At 58.8% G+C, this 23,418-nt stretch overlaps 2 protein-coding genes across 4 annotated transcripts in view; one reads left to right on the top strand and one right to left on the bottom strand.

Moving 5' to 3' along the window:
• LOC123806074 (chymotrypsinogen 2) lies at positions 1 to 2,932 on the top strand. Its single transcript, XM_045819075.1, has 7 exons — positions 1 to 149; positions 870 to 973; positions 1,075 to 1,154; positions 1,240 to 1,318; positions 1,686 to 1,866; positions 1,954 to 2,087; positions 2,700 to 2,932. The coding sequence occupies exons 1-7, from the start codon at positions 98 to 100 to the stop codon at positions 2,859 to 2,861; spliced, it is 792 nt and encodes a 263-aa protein (XP_045675031.1). The 5' UTR covers positions 1 to 97; the 3' UTR covers positions 2,862 to 2,932.
• An 809-nt stretch (positions 2,933 to 3,741) lies between these two features.
• Positions 3,742 to 23,418, bottom strand: part of BCAR1 (BCAR1 scaffold protein, Cas family member) — a 37,405-nt gene continuing 17,728 nt past the window's right edge. For 2 of the 3 annotated variants that reach the window (XM_045818672.1, XM_045818671.1), the window contains exons 2-7: positions 16,387 to 16,998; positions 10,718 to 10,879; positions 10,419 to 10,535; positions 8,200 to 9,297; positions 7,392 to 7,499; positions 3,742 to 4,772 (exon numbers count right to left, since the gene is read on the bottom strand). In XM_045818672.1, the coding sequence (XP_045674628.1) occupies positions 4,260 to 4,772; positions 7,392 to 7,499; positions 8,200 to 9,297; positions 10,419 to 10,535; positions 10,718 to 10,879; positions 16,387 to 16,998 (2,610 nt within the window). In that variant the 3' untranslated portion in view covers positions 3,742 to 4,259. The remainder of the gene's footprint in view (positions 4,773 to 7,391; positions 7,500 to 8,199; positions 9,298 to 10,418; positions 10,536 to 10,717; positions 10,880 to 16,386; positions 16,999 to 23,418) is intronic. The other variant, XM_045818673.1, reaches the window with a different exon arrangement.

The following is a 23,418-nucleotide window of genomic DNA, read 5'->3' as shown; positions in this document are numbered from 1 at the left end:
AGGGACTGTCACCTCAAGGTTCCCAGATAACAGCCCAGTGTGCAGGGATAAAACAGGGAGCCTACCAGGCAGGTGCCTTCCACCTCCCTGTGACATCATGGCCTTCCTCTGGCTCCTCTCCTGCTTCACCCTCCTGGGCACAGCCCTCGGTGAGTGCCGGGGCAGGGGGAGGCCAGGGAGCTGTTTCCCCAACCCTAAGGCCGGCAGGGGCCCCGGGGTCCCTATTCCCGGTTCAACTGTGCATGGTGGTGGTGTGAGCACGAGCGAGCCTCTCCCACCCTGAGCCTCACCAGCCCCTCTCTCCAGTGGGGATGCTGGGAAGGGTGGATCTGGATCCGACCAGCCAGCGTGAGGCCTCTGGGCAGGAGACGGCTGCTCCCAGGGCTGGCCGGAGGCCTCCCACCCCGCGCAGGGGACAGGGAAGCCAAGTCCAGAGGGACAGAAGCCCTCTGAACAGTTAGTTAGTGGTTCCCAGACTCAGGCGGGGAGCAGGTGGGCAGCCGCACCAGCCCTTCGGGGCCCCGAGCCCCACAGCTTCAAGCTCGTTTGCGGAGTGCTGGGTGTGTGCCAGGAGCACCCCGTCTGATGTCCCCCTGCTTCGCCTGCTACCTCGTCGTACGTCCCCACGCCAACTCCCTGAGTTCGGGGGGTGACGGCGCAGTTCCCATTTTGCTGATGGGAAAACAGACTCAGCAGTTAAGCGAGGCAGCGTCCCGGCCGGGTCAAAGCACAGAGCCCAGTGTCCCAGCCAGGTCAAAGCACAGGGCAGACTGAGCTGTCCCTGCGGAACTCCTGGGGTGGAGGGTCCTGAACAGGGGACCCAGAGCTGTCCATGGCCTCCACCTCTCACCCCACCCCCCCACCCCCAGGCTGCGGGGTCCCTGCCATCCAACCCGTGCTGAGCGGCCTGTCCAGGATCGTCAATGGGGAGGACGCTGTCCCCGGCTCTTGGCCCTGGCAGGTGTCCCTGCAGGTGAGGGGGGACTCTGCCCATGAGTGGGGGCACATGCAGGTGGTGGGCCTGCTGGGGGCTGCTGGTGTCCAGTCAGTGCTGACCTCTCCATCTTCCTCCAGGACAAGACCGGCTTCCACTTCTGCGGGGGCTCCCTCATCAGCGAGGACTGGGTGGTGACCGCTGCCCACTGCAGCGTCAAGTGAGGGCCTGGGCCGGGCTCTGGTAGGGGGCAGGGGAGGGGAGGAGGCACGTTCTGGGTCCTTAACTCCAGATGCTTCTGCTAGGACCTCCCACCTGGTTGTGGCTGGGGAGTTTGACCAGGGCTCGGATGCCGAGGACATCCAGGTGTTGAAGATTGCCAAGGTACGGTAGCCCCGGAACCCAGGTGGCCCCAGGCATGGCGGGCCTTCAGGAGTTGCAGCCCAGGCTAGCTGGGCTGCACCAACAGGCCTGAAAAGCCCCTGGCCTTGGGGAGTGAGAAGGGAGCCCCGGCTCCTCCTGTTGACCCCCACACCCCATCACAACGGGGCGAAGGAGAAAGCAGGGATGGAGGTTCCGTGCAGCGGCGGCCTGGGCCTGGGCTCCTGGGTCTGGGCTCCTGGGCCTACCGCAGGAGCTGCCCCACTGAGCAAGCTGTTGCCCAGAGAGGGAACTGAGGCGCTGAGGGGCAGCCCAGCCCTGTGTGAGTTTCTCCCCTGGCCCCGATGGGGCTGCTGGCCCCGCCCCACAGGTCTTCAAGAACCCCAAGTTCAACATGTTCACCATCAACAACGACATCACCCTGCTGAAACTGGCCACGCCCGCACGCTTCTCCCAGACTGTGTCAGCCGTGTGTCTGCCCAACGCCAATGACGACTTTGCCCCTGGGACCCTGTGCGCCACCACCGGCTGGGGCCTGACCAAACACAGCAGTGAGTGACCCCTCCCCCGGTGGGCAGGCGGTGGAGGCTGGGGCAGGGTGGGGCTGCAGCTGCCGACCACCCACTCCGCCCTTCCAGACGTCAACACCCCTGACAAGCTGCAGCAGGCAGCCCTGCCCCTCCTGTCCAACGCCGAGTGCAAGAAAACCTGGGGCAGCAAGATCACCGACCTCATGGTGTGCGCAGGCGCCAGCGGCGTCTCCTCCTGCATGGTATGGCCTCGGGCTCACCCTGCACCCCTTCCCTCCCAGCCATGGGTGGGTTTAGGCAAAAGCCCAGGCCAGGGCTCTGGCAGAGAGGAAATGAAAGGAGCAGGCAGGCTTTTCTGGGACCTGCCGCTTTCTTCCTGGGCATTCCTACCCAAGTAGTTGGGATCCCGGCGGATCATCAATGACCTCAGGGAAGTGCCAGATCAGGGGCTCTGGTCTTGGCGCAAGACTGCACTGATGCTGGCACCTGGGCAGACGGTGCCGCCTGGCGCTGTGTGGGGTGTGGGGTGCAGCCTGGGCGGCAGAACAGGGAAGCCCGGAAGGACTCCCGAAGCAGCCCTTCCTCGCAGTGGCCTCACAGCTGGCACCAGCCACGGTTTCCTCTGATCAATCAAACTCACTTCACTGAGCCTCCCCCACAGAACCTCACCCTGGGGGGCGGCCCAGGCTTTCCAGGGGCACAAGCCACAGAGGCACTGCCCAGGTTCCTTTCACAGTCTCTCCAGTATACTGGTGCTGGGTCTGCTGGATGTGAGGCCCTGGGCCGGGCTCTGGGAACAATGTTCAGGGGCCTCTGGGCTGCCAGGTCCAAGCCCCCATCTCCTTCCCCTGCAGGGCGACTCCGGCGGCCCCCTGGTCTGCCGGAAGGGTGGAGCCTGGACCCTGGTGGGCATCGTGTCCTGGGGTAGCGGCACCTGCTCTACTTCCAGCCCTGGAGTGTATGCCCGCGTCACAAAGCTCATGCCCTGGGTGCAGCAGATCCTGGCCAGCAACTGAGCTCCTGGCCCTGCCCTGGTCTCCCTGCCAACCCTGCTCCCACGAGCCTCAATAAACCTGTGACAAACGTATTGATGGTGTCCGTATCCTGTGTTGTGGCATGGGGGGGGGGGGTCCCTGGGAGGGGTTCTCCTTAGTCCACATCCCCAGAGAGTGGCTAGGGAGGGCACACGCAGACCAATGGGACCTTGGCCCCCACGCTCCCACCGGGACTTGGCTGGGCTTCGGGGTCTTCTCCACCTGCCTCCTACTCAGCCTGCTCAGGGCCCAGCACTGGGGAGCAGCATCCAGAGGATGAGCCTGCTACCGGCTGCACGCGCCTCTAGTTCCAGGAACCCTCCCAGGAGCGGCCCCAGGCTGCCTCTCCCATGCCCACACTGGAGACACTGGAAAGGACCCCCTACTCTCAGTGGTGGATGAGGGAGCCGCTGCCTTTTCCCGGCTGCTTCTGTCCTGTTCAAGGACCAGCCAGGGCCACCATGGCCTGTGCAGAACGTAGGATGCTAGAGGGGAAAAGGCAGAGCCAGCAGCTGGGGAAGGGGAGACCAGCCCAACCCCCAGGCCACCAAACCAGACCTGGACGTCTGACCCTCAGCCCAGACTACACAGCGGGCGGGTTGCACCAGGCCCCAGGCCTTGGAGCCGTTTACAAACCTCGCCCCCACCAGGCAGGAGGTTCCTAGCCTAGGATCCCTGGCCCAGTCCTGCTTCCCACAGCCTTGATTTTCTTCTGCGGGGACTCTCACCCTCCTAAGAAGCCACCCACAGCCTCACCAAGGGTCCCTCCAATCCACTACTCCTACCCTGGGCACCCACAATGGGGGGTGAACCTACCTTCCCACCCAAGGGTCCTCTTGCCCCTCACACCTCAGGAAGCTGCTTTTCATTTTTAAAAATTTTATTTAAATGTAGACTATTAGCCAAATTATTGGAAAATCAATAATGAAAAATAGTTTTTTAGGGTTTTCTCCTGGTGCTGAGAGGGAACACATCACAGCTGCACTGACCCCTGGGTGGGGGGACATGACACCCCCATGGGGATGGGGTCAGCCCCCCGGGGTCACCCAAGGCCATGTGGGTCAAGGGGCCTGCATGCTCCTGGCTGGGCCACCCAGTGTCGGGACCCTCTCCAGGCCCGCAGTGCACTCAGGGAAGCCCGCCAGCCTGCTCCTTGGCCTCAGCTCCAGAGGCCTAGCTCTGCTCGGGCCCCTCTGAGCCCACGCCCTGCCCTGTCATAAATATGTACAAATCCCTGGGCATCCAGGGCACCAGGCCTGGGTGGAGCTGGGGTTGCCTGTCCCCCTGCCTGCAGCACCAAGACTCTTGGGGAGGGTGCCCAGGGCAGCCCGGACCTCCCCGCCCCCCTCCCTTGGCCTCCATCCCTCAGGTCATCCGTGCTCAGGCGGCCGCCAGCTGGCCCAGGACCCGGCGGAACTGCTGGGTGCTGTGGCCCAGCTCCCTGACCCTGTCCACCATGTCCTGGGCAGCGGCAGGCGACGGGTACTGCAGGGCGGCGGCCTTGGTGGTGGCCACGATGCCGCGCAGGAGGTCGCACAGCAGGTTGCTGTAGTGAGTCACCTGGCTGCGCACGTCGGCGGCCTTGGCCTGCCGCGACAGCGTGTCCCCGATGAACACCAGCTTGTGGGCGCTGAGGATGACGAACTTGCTGTGCGCCACAAAGATCTTGGGCGGCTGGTTGGTGGCCACGGCGGTGAAGAAGGCGTCCACCGCGTTGGTGAGCGTGGTCAGGTTGGCCTCGCACTGCTCCAGGTAGAAGAGCAGCAGCTGCCGGTCCGAGGGGCCTAGGCTGCCCGTGCGCCCCGGGGCCAGGGGCTGGGCCGGCGTCCAGTTGGTCAGGTCGTGGTCTATGGGCCGTGACACCTCTTGCTCCAGCCGCTCGAACTGCTTCAGCTGGGGAGAGGGAGGGCAGAGTGAGACCGCAGACCCAGAGCAGGAAGGAGGAGGACTCGGGGACTGTGCTCGGAGCCGCGCTGCCGGCAGGGCCCGCACCCTCAGCAAGTAACGGGTTTTGTTCTAGAGATTCTCCACGTGGCTTCCACCGATCTCACGTATGATTCTACTGATGTGACATGCTCCAAATGACGAACCGGCAGAAGTGGAGACAAGTGAGCGGCTGCGAGGGTGAGGGACGTCAACCCTCCAGTCGGGTGTGAGGTGGGGAGGGGCTGGGAGGCGGGCGCACAGGACGGCTCCGTGCTCTCTCAGCGACTTCCTGCGAATCCATGCATTTTTAAAATGAAAAGCTAAAAAAATGTTCTTCCTAACGTACACAACGTAAAAAGATTCAAATACACCGAGTGGGAGGGAAAAAAAGGTACCCGTCACTTGGAATCCCACACACCCAAAATAATCTGTTAAAAAATCTGGTAGACTTTTTTTTAGAATGACACATTGAAGTTATGTGCACATAAGACAACATCTTCAAAATGATCTGGGGTACAAGGGCCAGACAGACAGGGTAGGCTGCTGCGTTGAGAGAGGCGGATGCTGAGTGAACGGGACCCAGGGCTAGTTCTTTCCAGTTTTATAAATGTATTACATTTTTCATGATAAAAATTCTAAACAAAAGAAATGCCTTGGTATTTGTAAAATTTCAGAAAACAAAAATTTACACCAAAAAAAAAAAAAAAGTAAATATTGCTCGAGATTTTCAGCCCTGACTTGTGTGGCTCGGTGGATTGGGCACCAGTCTGTGAACCAAAAGGTCCTGGTTCAATTGCCAGTCAGGGCACAGACCTGGGTTGCAGGCCAGGTCCCGGGTTGGGGGATGCGTGAGAGGCAACCAACTGATGTAGCTCTCACACACTGATGTTTCTCTCCCTTTCTTTCTCTCTCCCTTCCTCCCTCTCTAAAAGTAAATAAATAAAACCTTTAAAAAATATTACAAAGACTTTAAAAAACCTGAAAACACTACATATATTTTATCACCTACTCTTAGCACCAACAACAGGTCAACCATTTCCTGCTGTGAGTCTGTATAAAAGCACGTGGTAAGAAGGAAGTTTCCAGGAGCAGTAGCCACACTTGGGAGTCTGGTTTGACTGGCTCGTACTCACCAGAGTTGCTTCTGACCAGGGCACTGAGTGGCTGTGACCGGCTTGTGCACAGACTCAGGGGAAGACATGTTCTGTTCCACCTGAGATGTCAAGCCTTAACTGGCAAAACCAACATGAAACGTAACTCTCAAAGCCCTCCAACTTTGCCTTAGGCAGCTATGGTAAAACTCACCACTCAGTTCTCTTGTCTAAGAGAAGACATTCACTTTTGCTCTGTTCTGAACTCTGGTGGGTCTTTTCCATTTTCTGACAATTCTCAGTGCCACAGCTATGTAACAGTCTCCTATACGAAAATGTCACACTTCATGCAAACCATACTCTGAGACAGTTGTGGGGAGGGGGTTCCAGAGTTTTTGCTGATATGAAAACGGAGCAATAAACGTCCTTGTCAACACATTTTATGTGCCTGTATTTTGCTTGTACTTCATGTCTCCAGACTAGAAACTCCAGATCGTCAGAGTTTTTCCTACCTACTCCTCCTACCGTTTAGTCCAGCTTCCAGTGACCTCGCTAAGTGATCACTTGGATAGATACATGAAGAGAGTGACATTCAGCAAGGCAACATTTACAAAAGTAATGTCTGGGATCTAAATGCCCACTGGCAGGGGACTGGCTGAACAAACGCCGGTTGAGTCAGAGGAAATAAAGGGGATAAAGCGCATGTCACTTCTTAAATCAATGGACACTGTATATAGTTTATGTGTGATTATTAACATTTACCCCGTCGTTGGGCATCATCTATGTGCCAGGGGTGTCCCAAGCCCAGTACCTTTCTTTACCCGTCATTCTCACGTCAGCCCAAGGGGGGGCCCCTTGGGTCCTGCTCTGCGGCCGGGGGGCTGCGGCTTGGCTCACACCGGGTCTCGGGGGCAGGGGGTGGGGGAAACACGATGGGTGATATTTGTATTATTTCATGCTAGTCTGTAATTTTTATTATCTTCATAATCAGAATAAAACTCCCTTTTTTTAACTATCTCTTCCAAGTGATCCAAAACACGCAGGAAATCCTATGCTGGCAGATGGTTTATCTGTGGACAGGGTACAATGTAAGTGTTCAAAAGTAGCTGTTGCGTGGCCTTTGTGAAGAGTGTTTGATGCCATGGAAAAACCCATGATAAAAGCAGACGTAACTGCTCACAAAGCATCATGTTAAACCACCTCTGGTGGTTTAACGCAAGCTCTGGGGAGCTTGCGTTTTCCCTTTCACACTGTTCCGCGTGTGTGCGCTAACACGGCCATAAGCACCATGAGCACTCTGACGACAACATCAACCCAACCTGCACACGCGGAGACGGTCACGCAGGCGAGTGGGGGGGGCTGGGCAGGGCCCGGAGGCACGCCCCCCTCCACCCTGTCCCCCTTCCCACCAGAGACCGGCCGAGGGGCCACTGGCTCCTCTGATGGCGGAGAAGCCCGTGCCGGGCCAGGCTGGTGACCCGGAGCGTGTCCTCACCTGCTGCAGCTCCAGCTGGCCCTTCCCCTGCCGCATGATGTTGCCCTTTTCCAACAGCTCCTTCTGAGTCTTCTCAAACTCCTCCTTCCCCTGGGGAGCAGACAAGGACTGGGCTGGGTGAGCCGGAAGCCCCATAGGCCCCACAGGTGGGGGCAGCTTCCTGAGGAAGCGGCTCTCCCGGGCTCCTCCATCTCCGGCCGGCGTAGGAAGGGCCGGGCACACTCTATGGCCACGGCCACCCTCCCCGCCTGGTTCCAGTGTCAGGAATCGCATCCGTGCCCATCCCCTAGGTGCACAGGGCCCGCCCCCTGTCTCTGACCCCTGGGCCTTGGCATCTGCTAGCCCTCAGCCTGGAATGCTGAGACTGACTGGCACCCGTGTTCCTGCTCAGAGGCCCACCCCACCCCACCTTCCCACCACTGTGTTTCTTTCCCCCTGCTGGAAGTATCTGTCTTTGCGTATACTTCAGAATCCACCTCCCCAAACACTACGGCCACCTCTGTCCTGGTCACCAGAGAAGCCCCACCCCCGCAGGTGCTCGAGAGCCTTCCCAGGCTCCCTGATGACAGTAACACACTGACCCAAAGGCCTGGGGAAAGGCATCGGCTTCTGGGGGCCACCTGGCCTGAAAGGTCAGAGTAAGAGGAGAACACAGGGACTCCTGAGACCCTGCTGGTGCTAAATCCTCCTCGGCCGCAGAGCCCTCTGTGCAGGGCGATGAGGGGCCCACGACAATGGTGGAAAAATCAGAGCTCAAACTGGGGGCTTCCCCAGGGCCCCAGGGAACCTAGGCGGGGCAGGCACCCACCTGCAGGTGGACGTAGTCGTAATCCTCCATCCAGCCCCCCTCACTGTTCTCGTACTGCCCATCTGGGGAGTCCTGGGAGGTGAACTTGGGGGGTGAGGGCAGGGGCCGGGACTGGATGCTGCTGGCCTTGTCGGTGGGGTTGGGATGCAGGGGGCCGCCTCCCTCGGGCCCTGGGACAGGGGCCTTGGTCCGTCTGAAGAGCAGCGAGGCGTTGCCGTGCAAGAAGGAGGCCAGCTGCTTGGCGTCCTCAGGCACAGCCCGTGAGCAGGCCACCAGGCGGTCCAGGTCTTCAGGAGTGGCCCCAGGGCCTCCGCGGCTACCGTCGAAGGTCTGACCGTGGGCCACCAACGTCTGGTACACATCCTCCATCTTCTGCAGCTGCCGGCTAAGCTTGGCATGCAGCGTGCGGTCAGAAGTGTGGGCAGCATTGCCCACGGCACTGCGGGCAAACTCTAGCAGCTCATGCACGGCCCCCTGCACGGCGGCCACAGCAGCTCGCAGGTCCGGCACCGGGGGCTCCTGAGGCTCGGTGCCACCGCGCCAGCCCCCGCACCCACCCGCACTGCCTGCCACGTCCAAAAGGTGGGCTACAGTGGCACTCACAGCCTGCTGCAGCCGGGCCAGGGCCTCCACGGCCACCTCCAGCTCCAGGGGCTCGCGGCCCGGCCCCGGCGCCTCCAGGGAGGATGCCGACTGGCTGCTGCGAGTGCTGCCCGTGCTGGAGGCGGACAGGCGCTTGGCTTCAGCTGGGGCCTCTCGCTCGGCCGGCGGGGGCACCACGTACACACCATCATCGGTCACGCCGCGGTCGGCCACCTCGGGAGGAAGGACCCGCTCCCGAGGCACGTCGTAGAGCGTGCTGGGGCCAGGCCGCCTCAGGCCAGGGGGCACGTCGTAGAGGTCGGGCGCAGGGGGCGGCACATCGTACACGTCCTCGGCTGGCGGGGAGTCTGGAGGCGGTGCGGCGAGGACCAGTGGGTGGCGGGCTGGGTCGAAGGGCTTGGCCTTGGCAAAGGCAGGGGGCACGTCATAGGTTTCTTCACGCAGCAGCGGGCCGTCAGGGACGTCCTTGCTCACCGACGGAGGAACGTCATACACCTGAGGGGCCAGAGGGTGGTCAAGGCTGCCCACCCACTGCCCCCCAGGAGCCCAGGGCCAGGACCCGGTCACGTATGCAGACACGGCCCGAGTGCACGGGTTCATCCACGCAGGGTATACTCAGGAGCCCAACTCTGGAGCCACAGCTGGCTCAAAACCCAGGCTCCACTGCCGACCAGCTGTGTGACCTGGGCGGCGCCCGTCTGCTCAGCTGTGAGAAGGGGGAACTCCCTCGCAGGTTTGCTGTGGGGCCTCCATAGGTCAGTTCACTGTGCAGCTTCCGACATTCAGTGGGAGGTCGGCTACACCACCACTACCACCTTCACCACCACCAGCACCGCCACTGCCGCCGCCGCCACTGCCACCATCACAGCCACCACCACCGTCACAGCTGCCACCACCACTGCCACCACCACCACCACCACCACGGCCATCACTGCCACCACCGCCACCACCACCGCCTGTGTATTCACTACTCTGTGGCAGGCATATGACTGAGCTTTTTATGTTACTCATCAGCGTAAGGACAACCTGGTTTGTGCCTACCGTATTTTTCAGACTACAAGACGCACTGCCACCCCATCCCCCGCCCCCCACAATTTGGGAGGAATAATGGTTGTTAATGCTGCTGCTGAGTTCTGTTTACATTTACATTGGTGAACTATTATGTTATTTATGTTATTAAGTACTTTACCACATTTTTTGATTCAAAATTTTTCCCCCTATTTTCTTCTTCTAAAACCTAGGTGCGTCTTATGGTCCGAAAAATATGGTAATGCCTTCTCATAGTTATTGGTCGCCCCTCCTCCACTCTCCGAAGAGGCCTGGTTCGGATGGCAAATTCTGTGGTCACCTTGCTGATGGTACCCTGGGTGTTCCCCTCGAGCCCCCACAGAGAGGGCCCTGCAAGGGACCCTCCTGCAGCTGAGGACGCTGAGGCTCAGAGAAGCCCCCATCACAGAGCGAGAGAGGGACAGAGCCCGGGTCTGGAGTCAGGTCTCTCGAGGTCCCCAGCCCTGCGGACCAGGCCCCCACCACAGCACGCCCACTCGCAGTCCCGCCGGAACCCTGAGTGCAGTCGGGACAGCCCCGAGGCCCTAGCACCGCCCCCCACTGCTCACCGCGTGGTGGCTGGATGGCGGCAGGCTCTTCTCCACACTGGGGGGCACGTCATACACGTCCAGGGATGGGTCCCAGCCGTTGGGGCCCTTGACAGCCATGGGAGGTGTGTCATACACCTGAGGGCAGAAAAGGTGCAGTGACACAGGTGCCAGGGTCCCCTGAGGAAATGGAAAGCGGCAACTCCACAGCACCCGCCCCCGGACCCCCCTGCCCTGGCCACGGCTGAGAAGGCCCAGTTCCCTGAGCAGGGCCAGCCTGAGTCACCCCCACTCCAGCCCACTCCAGCCCCCACACCTACCTCCTGGCCGTACTGGCTGGGAAGCAGCCCTCGGACAGGGGGCACGTCGTAGATGTCCTGGGGTCCCGGGCCCAGCAGGTGGCGTGGGATGTCGTACTCGTCCTGCTCTGGCTGGGAGGCCTCAAACACGTAGCCTTGCCCCACGCGGGTGGGCACCACCACCTAGGGGCAGACGGCTGACTGTTTCCTCTAGCCCTGGAAGCCAGGCTCCGGGGTCCACCCTCAGGTCCTCGGGGAGGTTCCACTCCTCCCGTGAGGCGGCTGGGACACCAAGGAAGCAAGTGGGGGGGTCCCCAAGGGCAGGCCCAGAGGTCACTCTAAGGCAAGAGCATTCTCATCCTCTTGTGTTCTCTGCCCTTTCTTCAACGAAATGCCACACCTGGAGAACACTGGGACGCCCGGGTTTATTTGGAATGGCAGCTCTGTACAGCTGGATGACCCGGGAGGCTGCAGAAGAGGGTGCCTATGGGCTGACGGAGCGTGGGCCACCCTTGAGTGGGGTGCCCGTGCCTCAGGACACCTCCCACCTACACGCTCTTCAGAAGGGTCTGCCAGCAAGGAGCTGTCCCCACCACAGGATCCAGCAGCCACCTTCGGGCCCAGGACAGACGGAGGTAGTGGGGCCAGGCTGGGCCCTTCTCGGACGGGGCCAGAGGAGGTGGCCTGAGCAGATCCCAACCACCACAGCCCGGGGCCCCCAGAGAGGCAGGCAGTGGCCTGGCAGTGTGGCAAGCAGGCCCCCGTCCTCCCCTGCCCCTGCAGCATTTCTTGACGAGACTCCTGAACAAGGCCAGGGGGGACTCCGAGGCCTCAGAGCCAGTTCTTGAGCAGATGGAGAGACAGGGTGTGGGTGTGAGGGAGCAGCCAACACTAGAACCCAGATCCCCACCCCCACGCCCACAGGGCCCCGAGACCACCACTCACCCGAGCAGGTAACATCTGCCCAGAGAGACCAGCCTCTCTCCGCCTCAGTGCCCTGCCCCTGGCCCAGGATCCAGAGCCGCGAGCTGCCCACAGCCCTTCCTGTCGGCACCCTGTCCAACAGGCAGTGCTGGGCGGGCAGCCGCCTCCCTGCAGGCACCCAGCCCTGTGGGAGGAGCAGACTGGGTGGGGGTCAGCGCTGAGCCAAAGGCTGGCAGGATCTCCTAAGACAGCTCAGGGCACGCCTCCCCCACAAGTCTCCCTGCTCTGCTCTTCTCCCACAGAGATGCCTTTTGTTTCTTGATCAAAGGGGACGTCTGGGACAGGGTTGACTTGGGCCCTCCCCACATATAGCCCTGGGGCAGCAGGGCTGAGGCAGGGCCCGCCCTCAGGCTCAAGGCCCCCAGAATCCGGTGTCCTCGCTTCTGCCCCGCCCCCCGGGCCCTGCCGGCTGCCAGGAGCAGCCGAGTGTCTCCCCAGGAGCCAGGCACCAGCACTTTTCTCATCAGCCCAGAGCTTGGCAGAGCCTCCCGCTCCTGCCTTCCCCGCTGGCCTCCTGGGCAGCCAGCGCAGCAAAGCAACACTGGGCTCTTGGGCAGGCTCCCGTTCACTGCTGGGGCGTGCCTCAGTGGGGTATCCCCCGCCCACTGCCCCCCACCCCTGCGTGTCTTGAAGTGGAGTTGGCGGCCCTCCCCAGACTCATCTCCCTCCTTGAGCCCCAGACTTGAGTCTCCTCCAGAGCTATTTTTGGATACGGGAACCTGCCAACAGTAGGGCAGGCAGGCGGGCGGGAGCTGGCGGGATGTGGCAGGTTGGCAGGGCCTTGAAGCAAGGCCTGAGGCGTCTCCAGGCCCCACTGGCCTCCAAAGGGCAGGTGGGGACTCAGCCTCACGAACAGGGTTGTGCATGCCAAGCCCCTCTCGGCCTCCTGCAAATGAAGGAGGGCAGGTAGTGCAGGCGAAAGGGCTCTGGGGGCCGGACCCCAGGTCCTGGGCCCTGGGCAGCGTGCCACTCCTGTGGCCGAGCTGGTGACAATAAGCAGCCATATTGGCCAGCAAAGGTTTTTCTGGTAGAAAAAAAACAGTATGGAAGCAGCCAGTGGGGCAGAAACCTCATTACAAAAACCCTCTCTCCAGAGAACTGCTGAGCCAGCTAATTAGAGGCTGCCCTGCTCCCCCCGTGGGGCCCCATTAGCAGGACCTCGAGGCCCCTGGGGGTGAGGGACACAGCCAGAGTCTGGGAGGAGACACAGACCCCAACCCAGGACCCCCATGCGCTCTCTCACACACACCTCCACAGTGCGGACGCAGACCCACAGAAGCAGAGCCCCATCGGGGCGTCTGCAGAGCAAGAGTGAGGCATGGAGCTAATGGTGCTACTGGCTACCAAGTCCCAGTGAGACGGGGCAGGCCTCCTGCCAGACTCTGTCTGGGAGAGCAGCAACCCCCAGGCAGCCCGGCCGCCAGACTCCCCCTTCCGCAAAAGGGTCACTGCCTTACATCTGGCCTTGGCACACCCCCACCACACCCCCATCCGGAAGCTTGGTTTCCTCCTCTGAGAAATGGAATGACACTGGAATGCTGTGGGGCATCGTAGGTGACCACCTCCACTCTCACTGAGAGTGAGGGACACACCTGACATGGGTCCCCTTGCTCCTGACCCCACCGTGGCCCAGCGAGAGCCTGCGGAAGAGACAAAGCTCCCAGAAGGAACAGGACTGAGTGCAGCTGCTTCTCCCCAGAGCCTGACCCACGGCCACAGCTGTTCCTGTAGGCACAGCTGTGCCTGCCCCAGAGGCACGCCCCCAAGAGTGACCTCACACCCCCCCACCCACCGACTTCTGCCATCAGCTTCCTAGAGCCACGCCCCAGCCCAAAGGGTGCCGACCTCTCCCAAGCCACTCTGCTCCAGGATTCTGACCTCTCCTGACCACTGGCTTTGCTCGCCCTCCAGAGTCCTGGGCGCCAGGGTCCCAGCCCCCAAGTCAAAGTCCTGGCAGGGTTCCTCCATAGCCCAGCCAACCTCTACGCCAGAGCCAGGAGCCTGCACCCCAGACCCCTGAGGGGGAGGATGAGGCTTATGAAAGCACGACCTTGAAAGGTGGGCACAGATGTGTGCACAGAGGCGTCTGCCCCCTCACTGTCAGAGACGTGCACCCTGAGAAACTGCCAAGAGCCCACCCGTGGGGGCGGTGGGCAGCAGGGTGAAACCCAAGGCAGCAGTCACAACCACACTTAGGGGCCCGAAAGTGCTTCCAATATCTGATGCTGGATTCACAGCTTCAGAATGCAGAGGAATGCGTATGAGCCTGTGAGCGGCAGACAGAGAATATGCCGGACAACACATGCCCAGACTGCCCAGTGACTGCCTCTGAAGTGGGCGTCTGCCGTCCGGGCTCCTTCACTTATCATGCATTTTCTACAATAAACAAGCATCACTTTCACGATCGTGAAATAAAGACAGATGAGATCTCAGCGGCCCAGGCCAGGATCAATGGGGCTTCTTGGGGGAGGGCAGCTGGGCGCCCGCCAGCAGTGTGGAAGCAAGCCCCTCAACTGCAGGGCAACAGAACCAATGGCCAACACGTGGGCTCGAGTCCGCAGCCCGCAAGTCTCAAGGCTGTTTCCTAGCCCAAGGGTTCCCCTGCCTGCCCAGCCTCTCTGATGCACCAGGGTGGGCCCACTGCAAAGATTCAGGGAGGGAGCGGAAGGTAGGGGAAAGGGTGCACCTCCCTGGGGTACGGTGTGCAGAGCACAGACTGTGTGTGTAGGGGGGATGGACTATGGCCTGTCCCAAGGCTCACCAGCTAGACCCTGCTCTCGGCCACCTCCCCACGGGTCGGCTCCCCAGGCAGGGTGTGCTCCTCCCACTAAAGCTGCTTGGGAGCAGCCTTATAGTCTGGGCTGTCCCCCTCCAACACAGCACACTTCTGCCACCGGCCTGTTTCTGGCCTGGCATCTGAAGGGGCAGGTAGGGCAGAAAGTGAGAGCCAGTGACCCAGGACCCATGGGCAGCTCTCCTGGCTGCCAAGCTCCGCCCCACGGGCAGGGGCGTGTCTCCCCTGCTCAGCCCTAGGCTGGCTCTGAGGACAGAGGCTCAGTGAGGTGAGCAAGGGTCTGTGTACGTGGTTGCCGGCTCTCCAGACACGGGAGGCCCTGGGTTACACACGACACAAAAGCAATGCTGGGCCCAGGCCCAGGGAAGCTGATTCCAGCAGAGCCCAGCTGCGGTGCCCACTGCCCGTCCTCTCCTACCAGGGCCCCTGAGTCACACCACTCGCTGCACTCTCCCTTTGAAGAGGGGCAGCTGGGCAGCCAGGGCTGGGAAGGCTGCGAGGGCCTCCCACTGGTGTGGGCTGTGTTCCTCAGGGTCCTCCTGGGAGAGCTGTAGAGGGAGAACAGAGAGACCGTCCTCCAAGTCTATGGGATTTCTGTTTCCGGGACTCAGGAAACTCCACTCCCCAACTCTGGAAGGGACGTGTGCAGGGGAAGACACAGGCCAGAGGTGAGAAAATGTTGCTTCTGACTCAGCCAGCCCAAGGCAGCCCGTGGGCCTAGCCTCCCACCTCAGTCCTGCCTCCTTCCTACAGGAAGACGGACTGGGGAGGGTGCGGGGCACAGAGCCCTCTCCCCTGGCTCAGCATCCACTGGCAACAGCTTACACGGGGCTGGAACCAGGGTCTCTCTCAGGGCGACCCCTACACGGGCAGCCCCACAGGCAGTGTCCTTCCCACAGTGCAGGAGGCAAAACACAATCACCCTATAGGAGCCCACAGGCCCACTAACACGCCTCAGAAGAGGAGAGGGGGTAGGCACCTGTGGAACCAGGAACACCAGAAGGTGTGCCTCACCCCTGCCCAAGGGGCTGACCCGTATCCCCAGAGGACTCAGGGCAGCCCCCAGGCATGTGGCATCTGGCCTCTCCCCTTTGTCCCTTCCTCCTTTCCTGCTGGCTGGGATGCAGGCACGTTGGTTGGAGCTCACGCAGCAACCACTCCAGCCCAAGAGACCCAAGCCCTCCAACGAGGAAGTCAGAGCAACAAGAGGGAAGGAGCCATGGCCCCTGTCGGGCACGGAGGTGCTGCGTGAGCGCTGCGCTACTCACCTCCACATCTCTCCTCTTGTTCACTCCGTTCTCCTGGGAGTTTGGCCACTCTCGCCAAACTGCTGTACTGCCTTCTGCGCAAGATGTCTCCCCTTCAAGTGCCATCCAGCACCCCCAGTCAAACCTCCCACCCCTTCCTGGGCTCCCTGCCCCAGCCTGGGCCCCTCGCTGCTCCCCGCACCCTCTACTCTGTGGGCAGAATGACTTTACTGGGACAAGGACTGGGCAGGTCACCCCTACTCAACACCCTCCGCCTTCAGGAAGGCATCTGGGTCTTAGGTGGCACCAGGGCCTGGGAGTGTGTCCCCAGCCTGCTGCTCTGGCCTCACCAGCCAAGCCCCACCTGCCCTCCACTTTTCCACACCTCCAGGCCTTTGACAGGCTTCCTGCTCTGCTGGGCCACCCTCCCACTAGGGTCTGTCTGCCAACAAACACCGCATGGTCCAAGGCCAGCTCGACATCTCCTCTCTGTGTTGGCCCGAGCTGTTCCCACCCATCGACAGCAGCAAAATGAACACATTCCCCACAGTCTCACCCCCCGCCTCAGCCCCAGACCGAACACACAGCCGCTGCTGGAGCCCAGAAACCTGGGTCTGGGCGAAACCCACCAGGAGGGCTGCCCAGTCATGCCAGGGTGGCCTTACCTTTGCCGGTGGCTTCGTCCCCTCCCAGCTGCGTGCATCCATGGATGGAGGAACCTGGTAGATGTCCTGCCCTATCCCAGCAGAAGGTGGCACCTGGTAAATATCCTGGGTGGAGTTGCCAGGCCCTGGAGGCACCTGGTAAAGGTCTGAGGCTGGACTGGGGAACGGGTGATGGGGCATCTGCTTTGAGAACGTGGACGCCTGCTTGGCGGGGGGAGACTGGAACTGCGCGCTGGGCCCAGGGGCTTGGTAGAGGCCCTGCTGGGTCTTGCTCGGGGTAGGCACCAGGTAGACGTTGTCAGGCTGGGGTGGGTAGCTGACAGGCAGCATGGGCGTGTACTGGGCGGTTGGGTTGTGGAGGCCAGGCTGGGGTGGGGCCGAGGGGGCAGGCGGGCCGGGGCCGGGCCCCCCAGGCTTCTTGTCGTGCATGCCCACCAGGATCTTGAGGCGGTTCCCGGGCACGATGCCTTGCCGCCCATGCAGTGAGCAGAGCCACCAGCCGTCCAGGCCCTGTGTGTCCCGCTCCAGCACTGTCATGATGTCGCCCTTGCGGAAGGAGAGCTCATCCGGGGACTCGGCCACGTTGTCATAGAGGGCTTTGGCCAGCACGTTCTGGGGAGAGAGGGCACAGGCGGGCATGAGGGCAGAAGCATGTGCGTGGGGCCTCTGCGGCCTGCCCAGCCCCCATGCATCTCCAGAGGAAGCCACTGGCCTCCGATCCAGGAGAGGAGCACAGCAGGGGGTGGCACACCCCTGGCAGCTCTGTCACCATGGCCTCCAAGGAGAAAGCCCCAGCTGATACTAAATTTTTTCCAAAGGGGCCTCTGGACAGCACCTCAAGATCCTCTCAACCGCAGCCCCCTCCTACTTTCCAGGGAGGGCACTCAAGATACCCTCACACACCACCCCCAAAGTCACACTGCAGCCTCAGCCGGCATGGGGGAGGGCAGCGAGGATGACTGGAACAGCCGCACGTTCTGGGAAGAGCAGAGGACGCACACCCTCCCTGCTCTAACTCAGCGGTCCTGCTGCCCCGCCAGTGCCGTCAGCCCGGAGGGAAGCCCAGAGATGGTGCGGAGGGGACGCAGGGACGAAGCGGCCATCCTCTGTGCCAAAACCCCAACACACCAGAAGAACCCACAACTGATGTGAATGACAAGTCATAGAATAGATGTCACGGGATAACAACAAAAGCTACAAATTACTCAAGAATTAATCAAGCAAAGACTGCAGGGGACCTCAGAGAAAGGAATGTTTATCTTCTGTCACAGGGCTCAAGGAGAAACCTGAACTAGGGGGAAATGTACAGAGTTCGAGGTGGGATGACTAAGTGCTATAAAAAACCAATTAGCCAAGAGTACTTAAAAATTACAATTACAATCAAAGTGACAGCAGAAATTGTTGTTGTTGAGGAATCTGATCAAAGAAAACCAATCCTTCTAGAATTAAATGTAGAAATAAGAGGTCTACCCTGGCTGGTGTGGCTCAGTGGATTGAGAGTCAGCCTGAGAACTGAAGGGTCGCTGGTTCGATTCCCAGTCAGGGCACATGCCTGGGTTGCGGGCCAGATCCCCAGTTGGGGCGCTCGAGAGACAACCACACATTGATGTTTCTCTCCTTCTCTTTCTCTCTCCCTTCTCCTCTCTAAAAATAAAGAAATAAAATCTTAAAAAGAAAAAGAGGTCCACAAATAAACATTAATTCCGGGGGAGAAAGAAAACCACTGAAGGGCACTCGGTGCTCTCCTTCCCAGCCACGGAGATGTGCCACAACCCCAAGCCATGAGTGGCCCAGGACCACTGAGCTGGGGCAGGGTCAGGAAGGACCCCTCTCTGTGGGAAGCTCATGGATGTCACAGGTGGTGCCTCCAAGCAACCGGGAAGAATGAGACCGCATCACAGATGATACTAAGAAAAATTTCACTCTGTAGGAAGAAAAATCCACTTGGATACTTGCCTCATGTTATAAACAAAGGGCAGTTAGGGGTCTGACTGTGAAATGTGTAACTCTAGAACTAATGAAAGAAACAATTGTGGGAGAATATCTTTGTGACCTTGAGATGGGAAGAGATTGTAAAACAAAACCTCAAAAAACAAAGACCCCCCCAAAGTCGCAAAACGTAAGCTGATGAGGACAAAGACTGGGTGAAAAGTCACCAAGAGACAAGAGAGTGGCTAATCTAGAATGTGGAGGCACTTATCCAAATCAGTAAGAAAAAGACATGAAAACCAACAAAATACGAAGAATGCATTTTCCAAAGGGGCAAGCAGATGGCTACGGCCATCAGGAAGAAAGCTCAGGGCCCCGGCCAGCGAACAAGGACACACAGGCCGCTCTGCTCCATGTGCCAGCCGGGGCCCAGGTGTCTGGGGGCTGCCGGCCACACCCTCCTGAGCTGGTGTAACCAACGGGAGATCTGTATGCTAGAGCCTTTTACTGTAAATGATAAAAACATCTACAAAACAATGCTAAGCATTTCTCAGAGACACTTATCCAGGGAGATTCCAGACGCATTACATCAGCACAGGCGCTTCTGGAAGAGGGACAGCGATGAGACAGACATCAGGACTAAATGGGAAAAATAAAGCAAAACTTGGAAGGGCAGCGCCCTCCAACCCCACTCTTGGTGGCTGTAGCTCTCCCGTGAATCTGCACAGCCACCCAGAAGTGAGCACTGATTCAAGGTTGTTAGTCAGCAGACACGCCGCCCCCCCCCCCGCCCCCCAGCAGGGACATGAGCTCCATGTGGCCCAGGCACAGGAGAGGCCCTGGGGAAGGCTGTGGAGTCAGAGGCAGAAGGAGCAGAGCACTGATGACACTGGGTCGCAGGTACGGAACCTCACGGCGGTAGAGAACCCAGGGGCCAGGAGGCCTTCAGTTTTAAGTGCTCGGCCCCTGATGCCCTGCTCCCCCTACGCAGGTGCCAGGCTCACACTGGGCTCAGAGATATCACAAGCTCCCCCCAGCTGGAGGGCCAAGGTCAGTTTCAAGGAGCTAAGGAGGCGCCTGGGGGAGACAAGGTCAGGGTTGTTTTGGCCTTCTAGGGCAGCAGAGGCCCAGGCCTCACACACGGGGAAGTCAGGTCTGTGGAGAGGACAGCACCAGGCCAGCTGGGCTCCCGCCCCACCAGCTAAGCCTCAGCTCTGCTGCCCTCCTGAGTCTCCAGAGATCTGGGGACACAGAGCCTGGTCTGGACCCCGGCTTGGGAATGGGACCCAAGTCCTGGCCACCCGCTAGCTGTGGGACCTTCCCCACCTGAGCCCAGTCTCTTCCCCAGGACTCCACCTGCAAGGAGTCAAGCAGGAGCTGGAATTCCAGGCAGAAGGAGGAGCCATGTCTCCTCAGGCTGGAGCAGGAAGTGGCAGCCAGGGCCCCTGGGGCAAAGCAGAGTGAGGGTGAGACCTCATTCAAGCCCAGGAGGGAAGACCCAGCCCCCTCCCTCCACACCAGCATCCGGGGCCACAACTGCACCCCAGCTCTGTCTCCCCTACCCGCCACACTGAGGACCAGGGAAGGGGACCGAGCACCATCAAGCCTGGGCTACATGCTTGGCCCCGGGGAGTGCCAGCTGGGAGCCCGCTTCCTCAGTGCGGCCCAGAAAGGGCCAGAGGCAGGAAACTTGGGAGCCAAGAGGGGCAAGACCCAGGGGAGGAGCCAGCCCAGGCAGGCAGCTCAGAGTTCAGGGAGGGCAGAACTGGTGGAGCCACCCCAGCACCAAGTGCACACCAGGGCAGACGCCCTTGGAACTGCTGATTGCTGCAAACGGTCCACAGAGATTACCAGTTACAAACGCACGGCAGTGTAGATCACATCTCAATAAAACGCCACGCCAACTTCAATAATGGGGAGATGGTAAGAAGACCAGTGTTCATGTTTGTGATGACTAGGACGTGTTTTCTCTTCCTGATTTTCAGAAGTTTCAATATGTATTTAATGAGCATTTCTTTGCTTTGGGGTTAAAAAAATACACATCCTGAAAAAGAAAACAGTAGGCTACCTCCTAGCCTCCAAGGCAGGATGGGACAGAGGAGGCCAAGCAAGCCCAGAGGCCAGAGCCCAGGGAGAAGGAGGCAAGGGCGGGGCTGCCCTTGGGCCCACTAGGGCTCAAGGGCCCCATCCCCAGGCTGCCTGCAAGAAAAGCAAGTTTCCCAAATATGGTCTGCAGCCGCCCTGAGGCCTCGGGGAATCATATCCTCGCCAGAGGGCGGGACACCAGGTCTCCCTCCCCCAGTGACCCCAGAAAGCAGAGCCACCCCACTGGGTCCCCCCAGCCCCTGCCCTGGTGGCCACAGGAAGTGCCAGCAGAGTGAGTCACAGAAAAATTCCCCTCTGGTCCAGTCAGAGGGGGCGGGGCACAGACAGAGGGGACTGCCCCTAGGAGGCCCCTTACCTCTCAGGAGGAGGGCAGCCCCAGGAAGGCGGGCAGATCGGCCTCCGCCAGGCCCCAAAGACAGGGCTGGGCACTCAGGGAGGCTGGAGTGCTGCGGTGGAGGCAAGGTCCAGCGGGAGAGGGGGAAGGGAAAGCAGAGAGAGCATACCGGGCCCAAGAAGCTACTGGGACCTCCTGTGCAAGGGTGGCCAGCCCCTACTGCCTCGGAGTGAGCTCGAAGAGCAGTCAACAGCTGCTACTATGTAGTCCAGGGCGGCTGGAGCCAGGCTGGGAAGCACCCCTTGGGCTGGGCACGTGGCACTGGGCGCCTGGCACCAGGAGCTCCTTGCCTGTGTCAGCTGGTGGCCCTGCCCAGAGCCCCAGAGGCAGCCGCTCCACAGCGCAGCCTGTGAGTCCTGGGCACTGCTGGCGCCACAGCACTCCAGCTGGCCGAGCCTGGGCCCCTCTGGGCCTCTAAGCCTGCCCAGCTGCTCCTGAGACAAGCTCCTCCTTCCTTCTCTCTCAGTCACTCAGCAGCAGCTAGGACCAGACCTAGGGGACCTCAGGCAAGTCCCCTAGCTTTTCTGAGGGCCCAGAGCCCTTTGCTAAATTGACAGTCCTGGTTTCACAGGATTATTAGCTTGTTTAACAAAACATTCTCCCGGCTCTGCTCTTGGCCAGGTGCTGGGCCAGGCCCTGCAAGGCGGCCCAAGCCTAGCTCAACCAGGGCCCTGTCCACAAGGGGCTTACATGCCAGTGAGGCAGAGAGACACCAAACAACTTGCTAGGGCGGGGGGCAAAAGTGTGGTGCCAGCATGCAAGGGGCTGCTGCCCAGACCACCCAGCTGACCGAGGGCAGATTAAGAGACTTCTGGCCAAGATGAAAGAGCAGGTAAGAAAACATGCTTCACCTCTGCGCACAACTACAGCAAAAATTACAACTCTACAAAACAAACATCACCCAGATTTGTCAGAAAATCGAGCTGTATGGAAGTCTGACAACTAAGGATTTAAAGAAGGCACATTCATCCACACACATGACTTTTCTACAAGTCCATGCTACTAAGACAGGTGGTCAAAGCAGTTCTACCTAATATACAGAAACAAACACAGGGAGGCTGCCAAATTGAGGAGACAAAGAAATATGGCCCAAATGAAAGAACAAAACTCCAGGAAAAGAACTAAATGAAATGGAAATAAGCAACTTATCAGAGGCAGAGTTCAAAACACTGGCTATCAGGATGCTCACAGAACACTGGGCACTGCAATAGTAGAAAAAGACCCAGGCAGAAACGAAGGCTGCACTAAGTGAAATAAAGAAAAATCCACAGGGAGCCAACAGTGGAGTGGATGAAGCTGAGATTCAAATCAACGATTTGGAACATAAGGAAAGAAAAAAGCATTTAGAACACCAAGAAGAAAAAAAGAATTTAAAAAATGAGGATAGGCTAAGGAGCCTCTGGGACATCTCCAAATGTACCAATATCTGAATCATAGGGGTGCTAGGAGAAGAGGAAGAGCAAGAAATTGAAAACTTATTTGAAATAATAATGAAAGAAAACTTTCCTAATTTGTTGAAGGAAATAGACATAAAGTCCAGGCAGCACAGAGAGTCCCAAACAAGTTGGACCCAAAGAGGACCACACCAAGACACATCATAATTAAAATGCCAAAGGTTAAAGATAAAGAGAGAATCTTAAAAGCAGCAAGAGGAAAGGAGTTACCTACAAAGAAGTTCCCATAAGAACATTAGCTGATTTCTCAAAAGAAACCTTTCAGGTAAGAAGGGGCTGGGAAGAAGTATTCAAAGTGATGAAAAGCAAGGATCTATAGCCAAGATTACTCTATCCAGAAAGCTATTATTTAAAATTGAAGGGAAGATAAAATGATTCCCAGACAAGGTAAAACTAAAGGAGTTCATCATCACCAAGCCATTATTATATGAAATGTTAAAGAGACTTATTTAAGAAAAAGAAGATCAAAACTATGAACATTAAAATGGCAACAAATGCACAACTATCAGCAACTGAATCTAAAAACCAAACTAAGCAAACAGGCAGAACAGGAACAGAATCAGAGATATGGAGATCATTTGGAGCGTTATCAGCTGGGAGTGAGCAGGAAAACGGGGGAAAGGTACAGAGAATAAGAAGCATAAATGGTAGCTACAAAATAGACAGAGGGAGGTTAAGGATAGTACGGGAAATGGAGAAGGCAAAGAACTTATGTGTACGACCCACGGACATGAACTAAGACGGAGGGGGGGGGTGGGCAACTGCTGGAGGGAATGGGAGTACTGGATGGAGGAGGGCAAAGGGGGAAAAATCTGACAACTATGACATCATAATCAATAAAATATATTTTAAAAAGTGCGGTGCCAAAAATATGAGGTGGGACCCAAACCCACCTGGAATTTATTCATAAACAACTGTGTATTTATTATTGCATGTTTAAACCCCAGTCACCTTCAAAGTACTCCTCATTTGATTCACCTATCAAGACAATTTTTCCCGCTCAAAATAGTTTCTGAACTTGTTGATTTTGATGCCTTTTAGTGCTTCTGCTGTCTTTTGTTTCACCTCTTCCACGACGGCAAAACATTTCCCTTTGAGGGCTTTTTTCATTAGGGGAAACCAAAAAAGTTGCTTGGGGTGAGACTGGGT

This window comes from Phyllostomus hastatus, unplaced genomic scaffold (assembly GCF_019186645.2).
Source record: "Phyllostomus hastatus isolate PE091 unplaced genomic scaffold, TTU_PhHast_1.1 phas_scaffold_345, whole genome shotgun sequence".
Classification (NCBI taxonomy): domain Eukaryota; kingdom Metazoa; phylum Chordata; class Mammalia; order Chiroptera; family Phyllostomidae; genus Phyllostomus; species Phyllostomus hastatus.
Note: the sequence above shows the minus strand (reverse complement) of the source record. Positions and strands in the feature narration are given on the sequence as shown.

What these genes read in the sequence shown, in the direction of transcription:
- LOC123806074 (XM_045819075.1), top strand. Translation starts at nt 98, where the DNA reads ATGGCCTTCCTCTGGCTCCTCTCCTGCTTCACCCTCCTGGGCACAGCC. An exon ending in GCTGCCCACTGCAGCGTCAA is followed by an intron (nt 1,155 to 1,239) that starts GTGAGGGCCTGG and finishes TGCTTCTGCTAG; the next exon opens with GACCTCCCACCTGGTTGTGG. An exon ending in AGGTGTTGAAGATTGCCAAG is followed by an intron (nt 1,319 to 1,685) that starts GTACGGTAGCCC and finishes CCCGCCCCACAG; the next exon opens with GTCTTCAAGAACCCCAAGTT.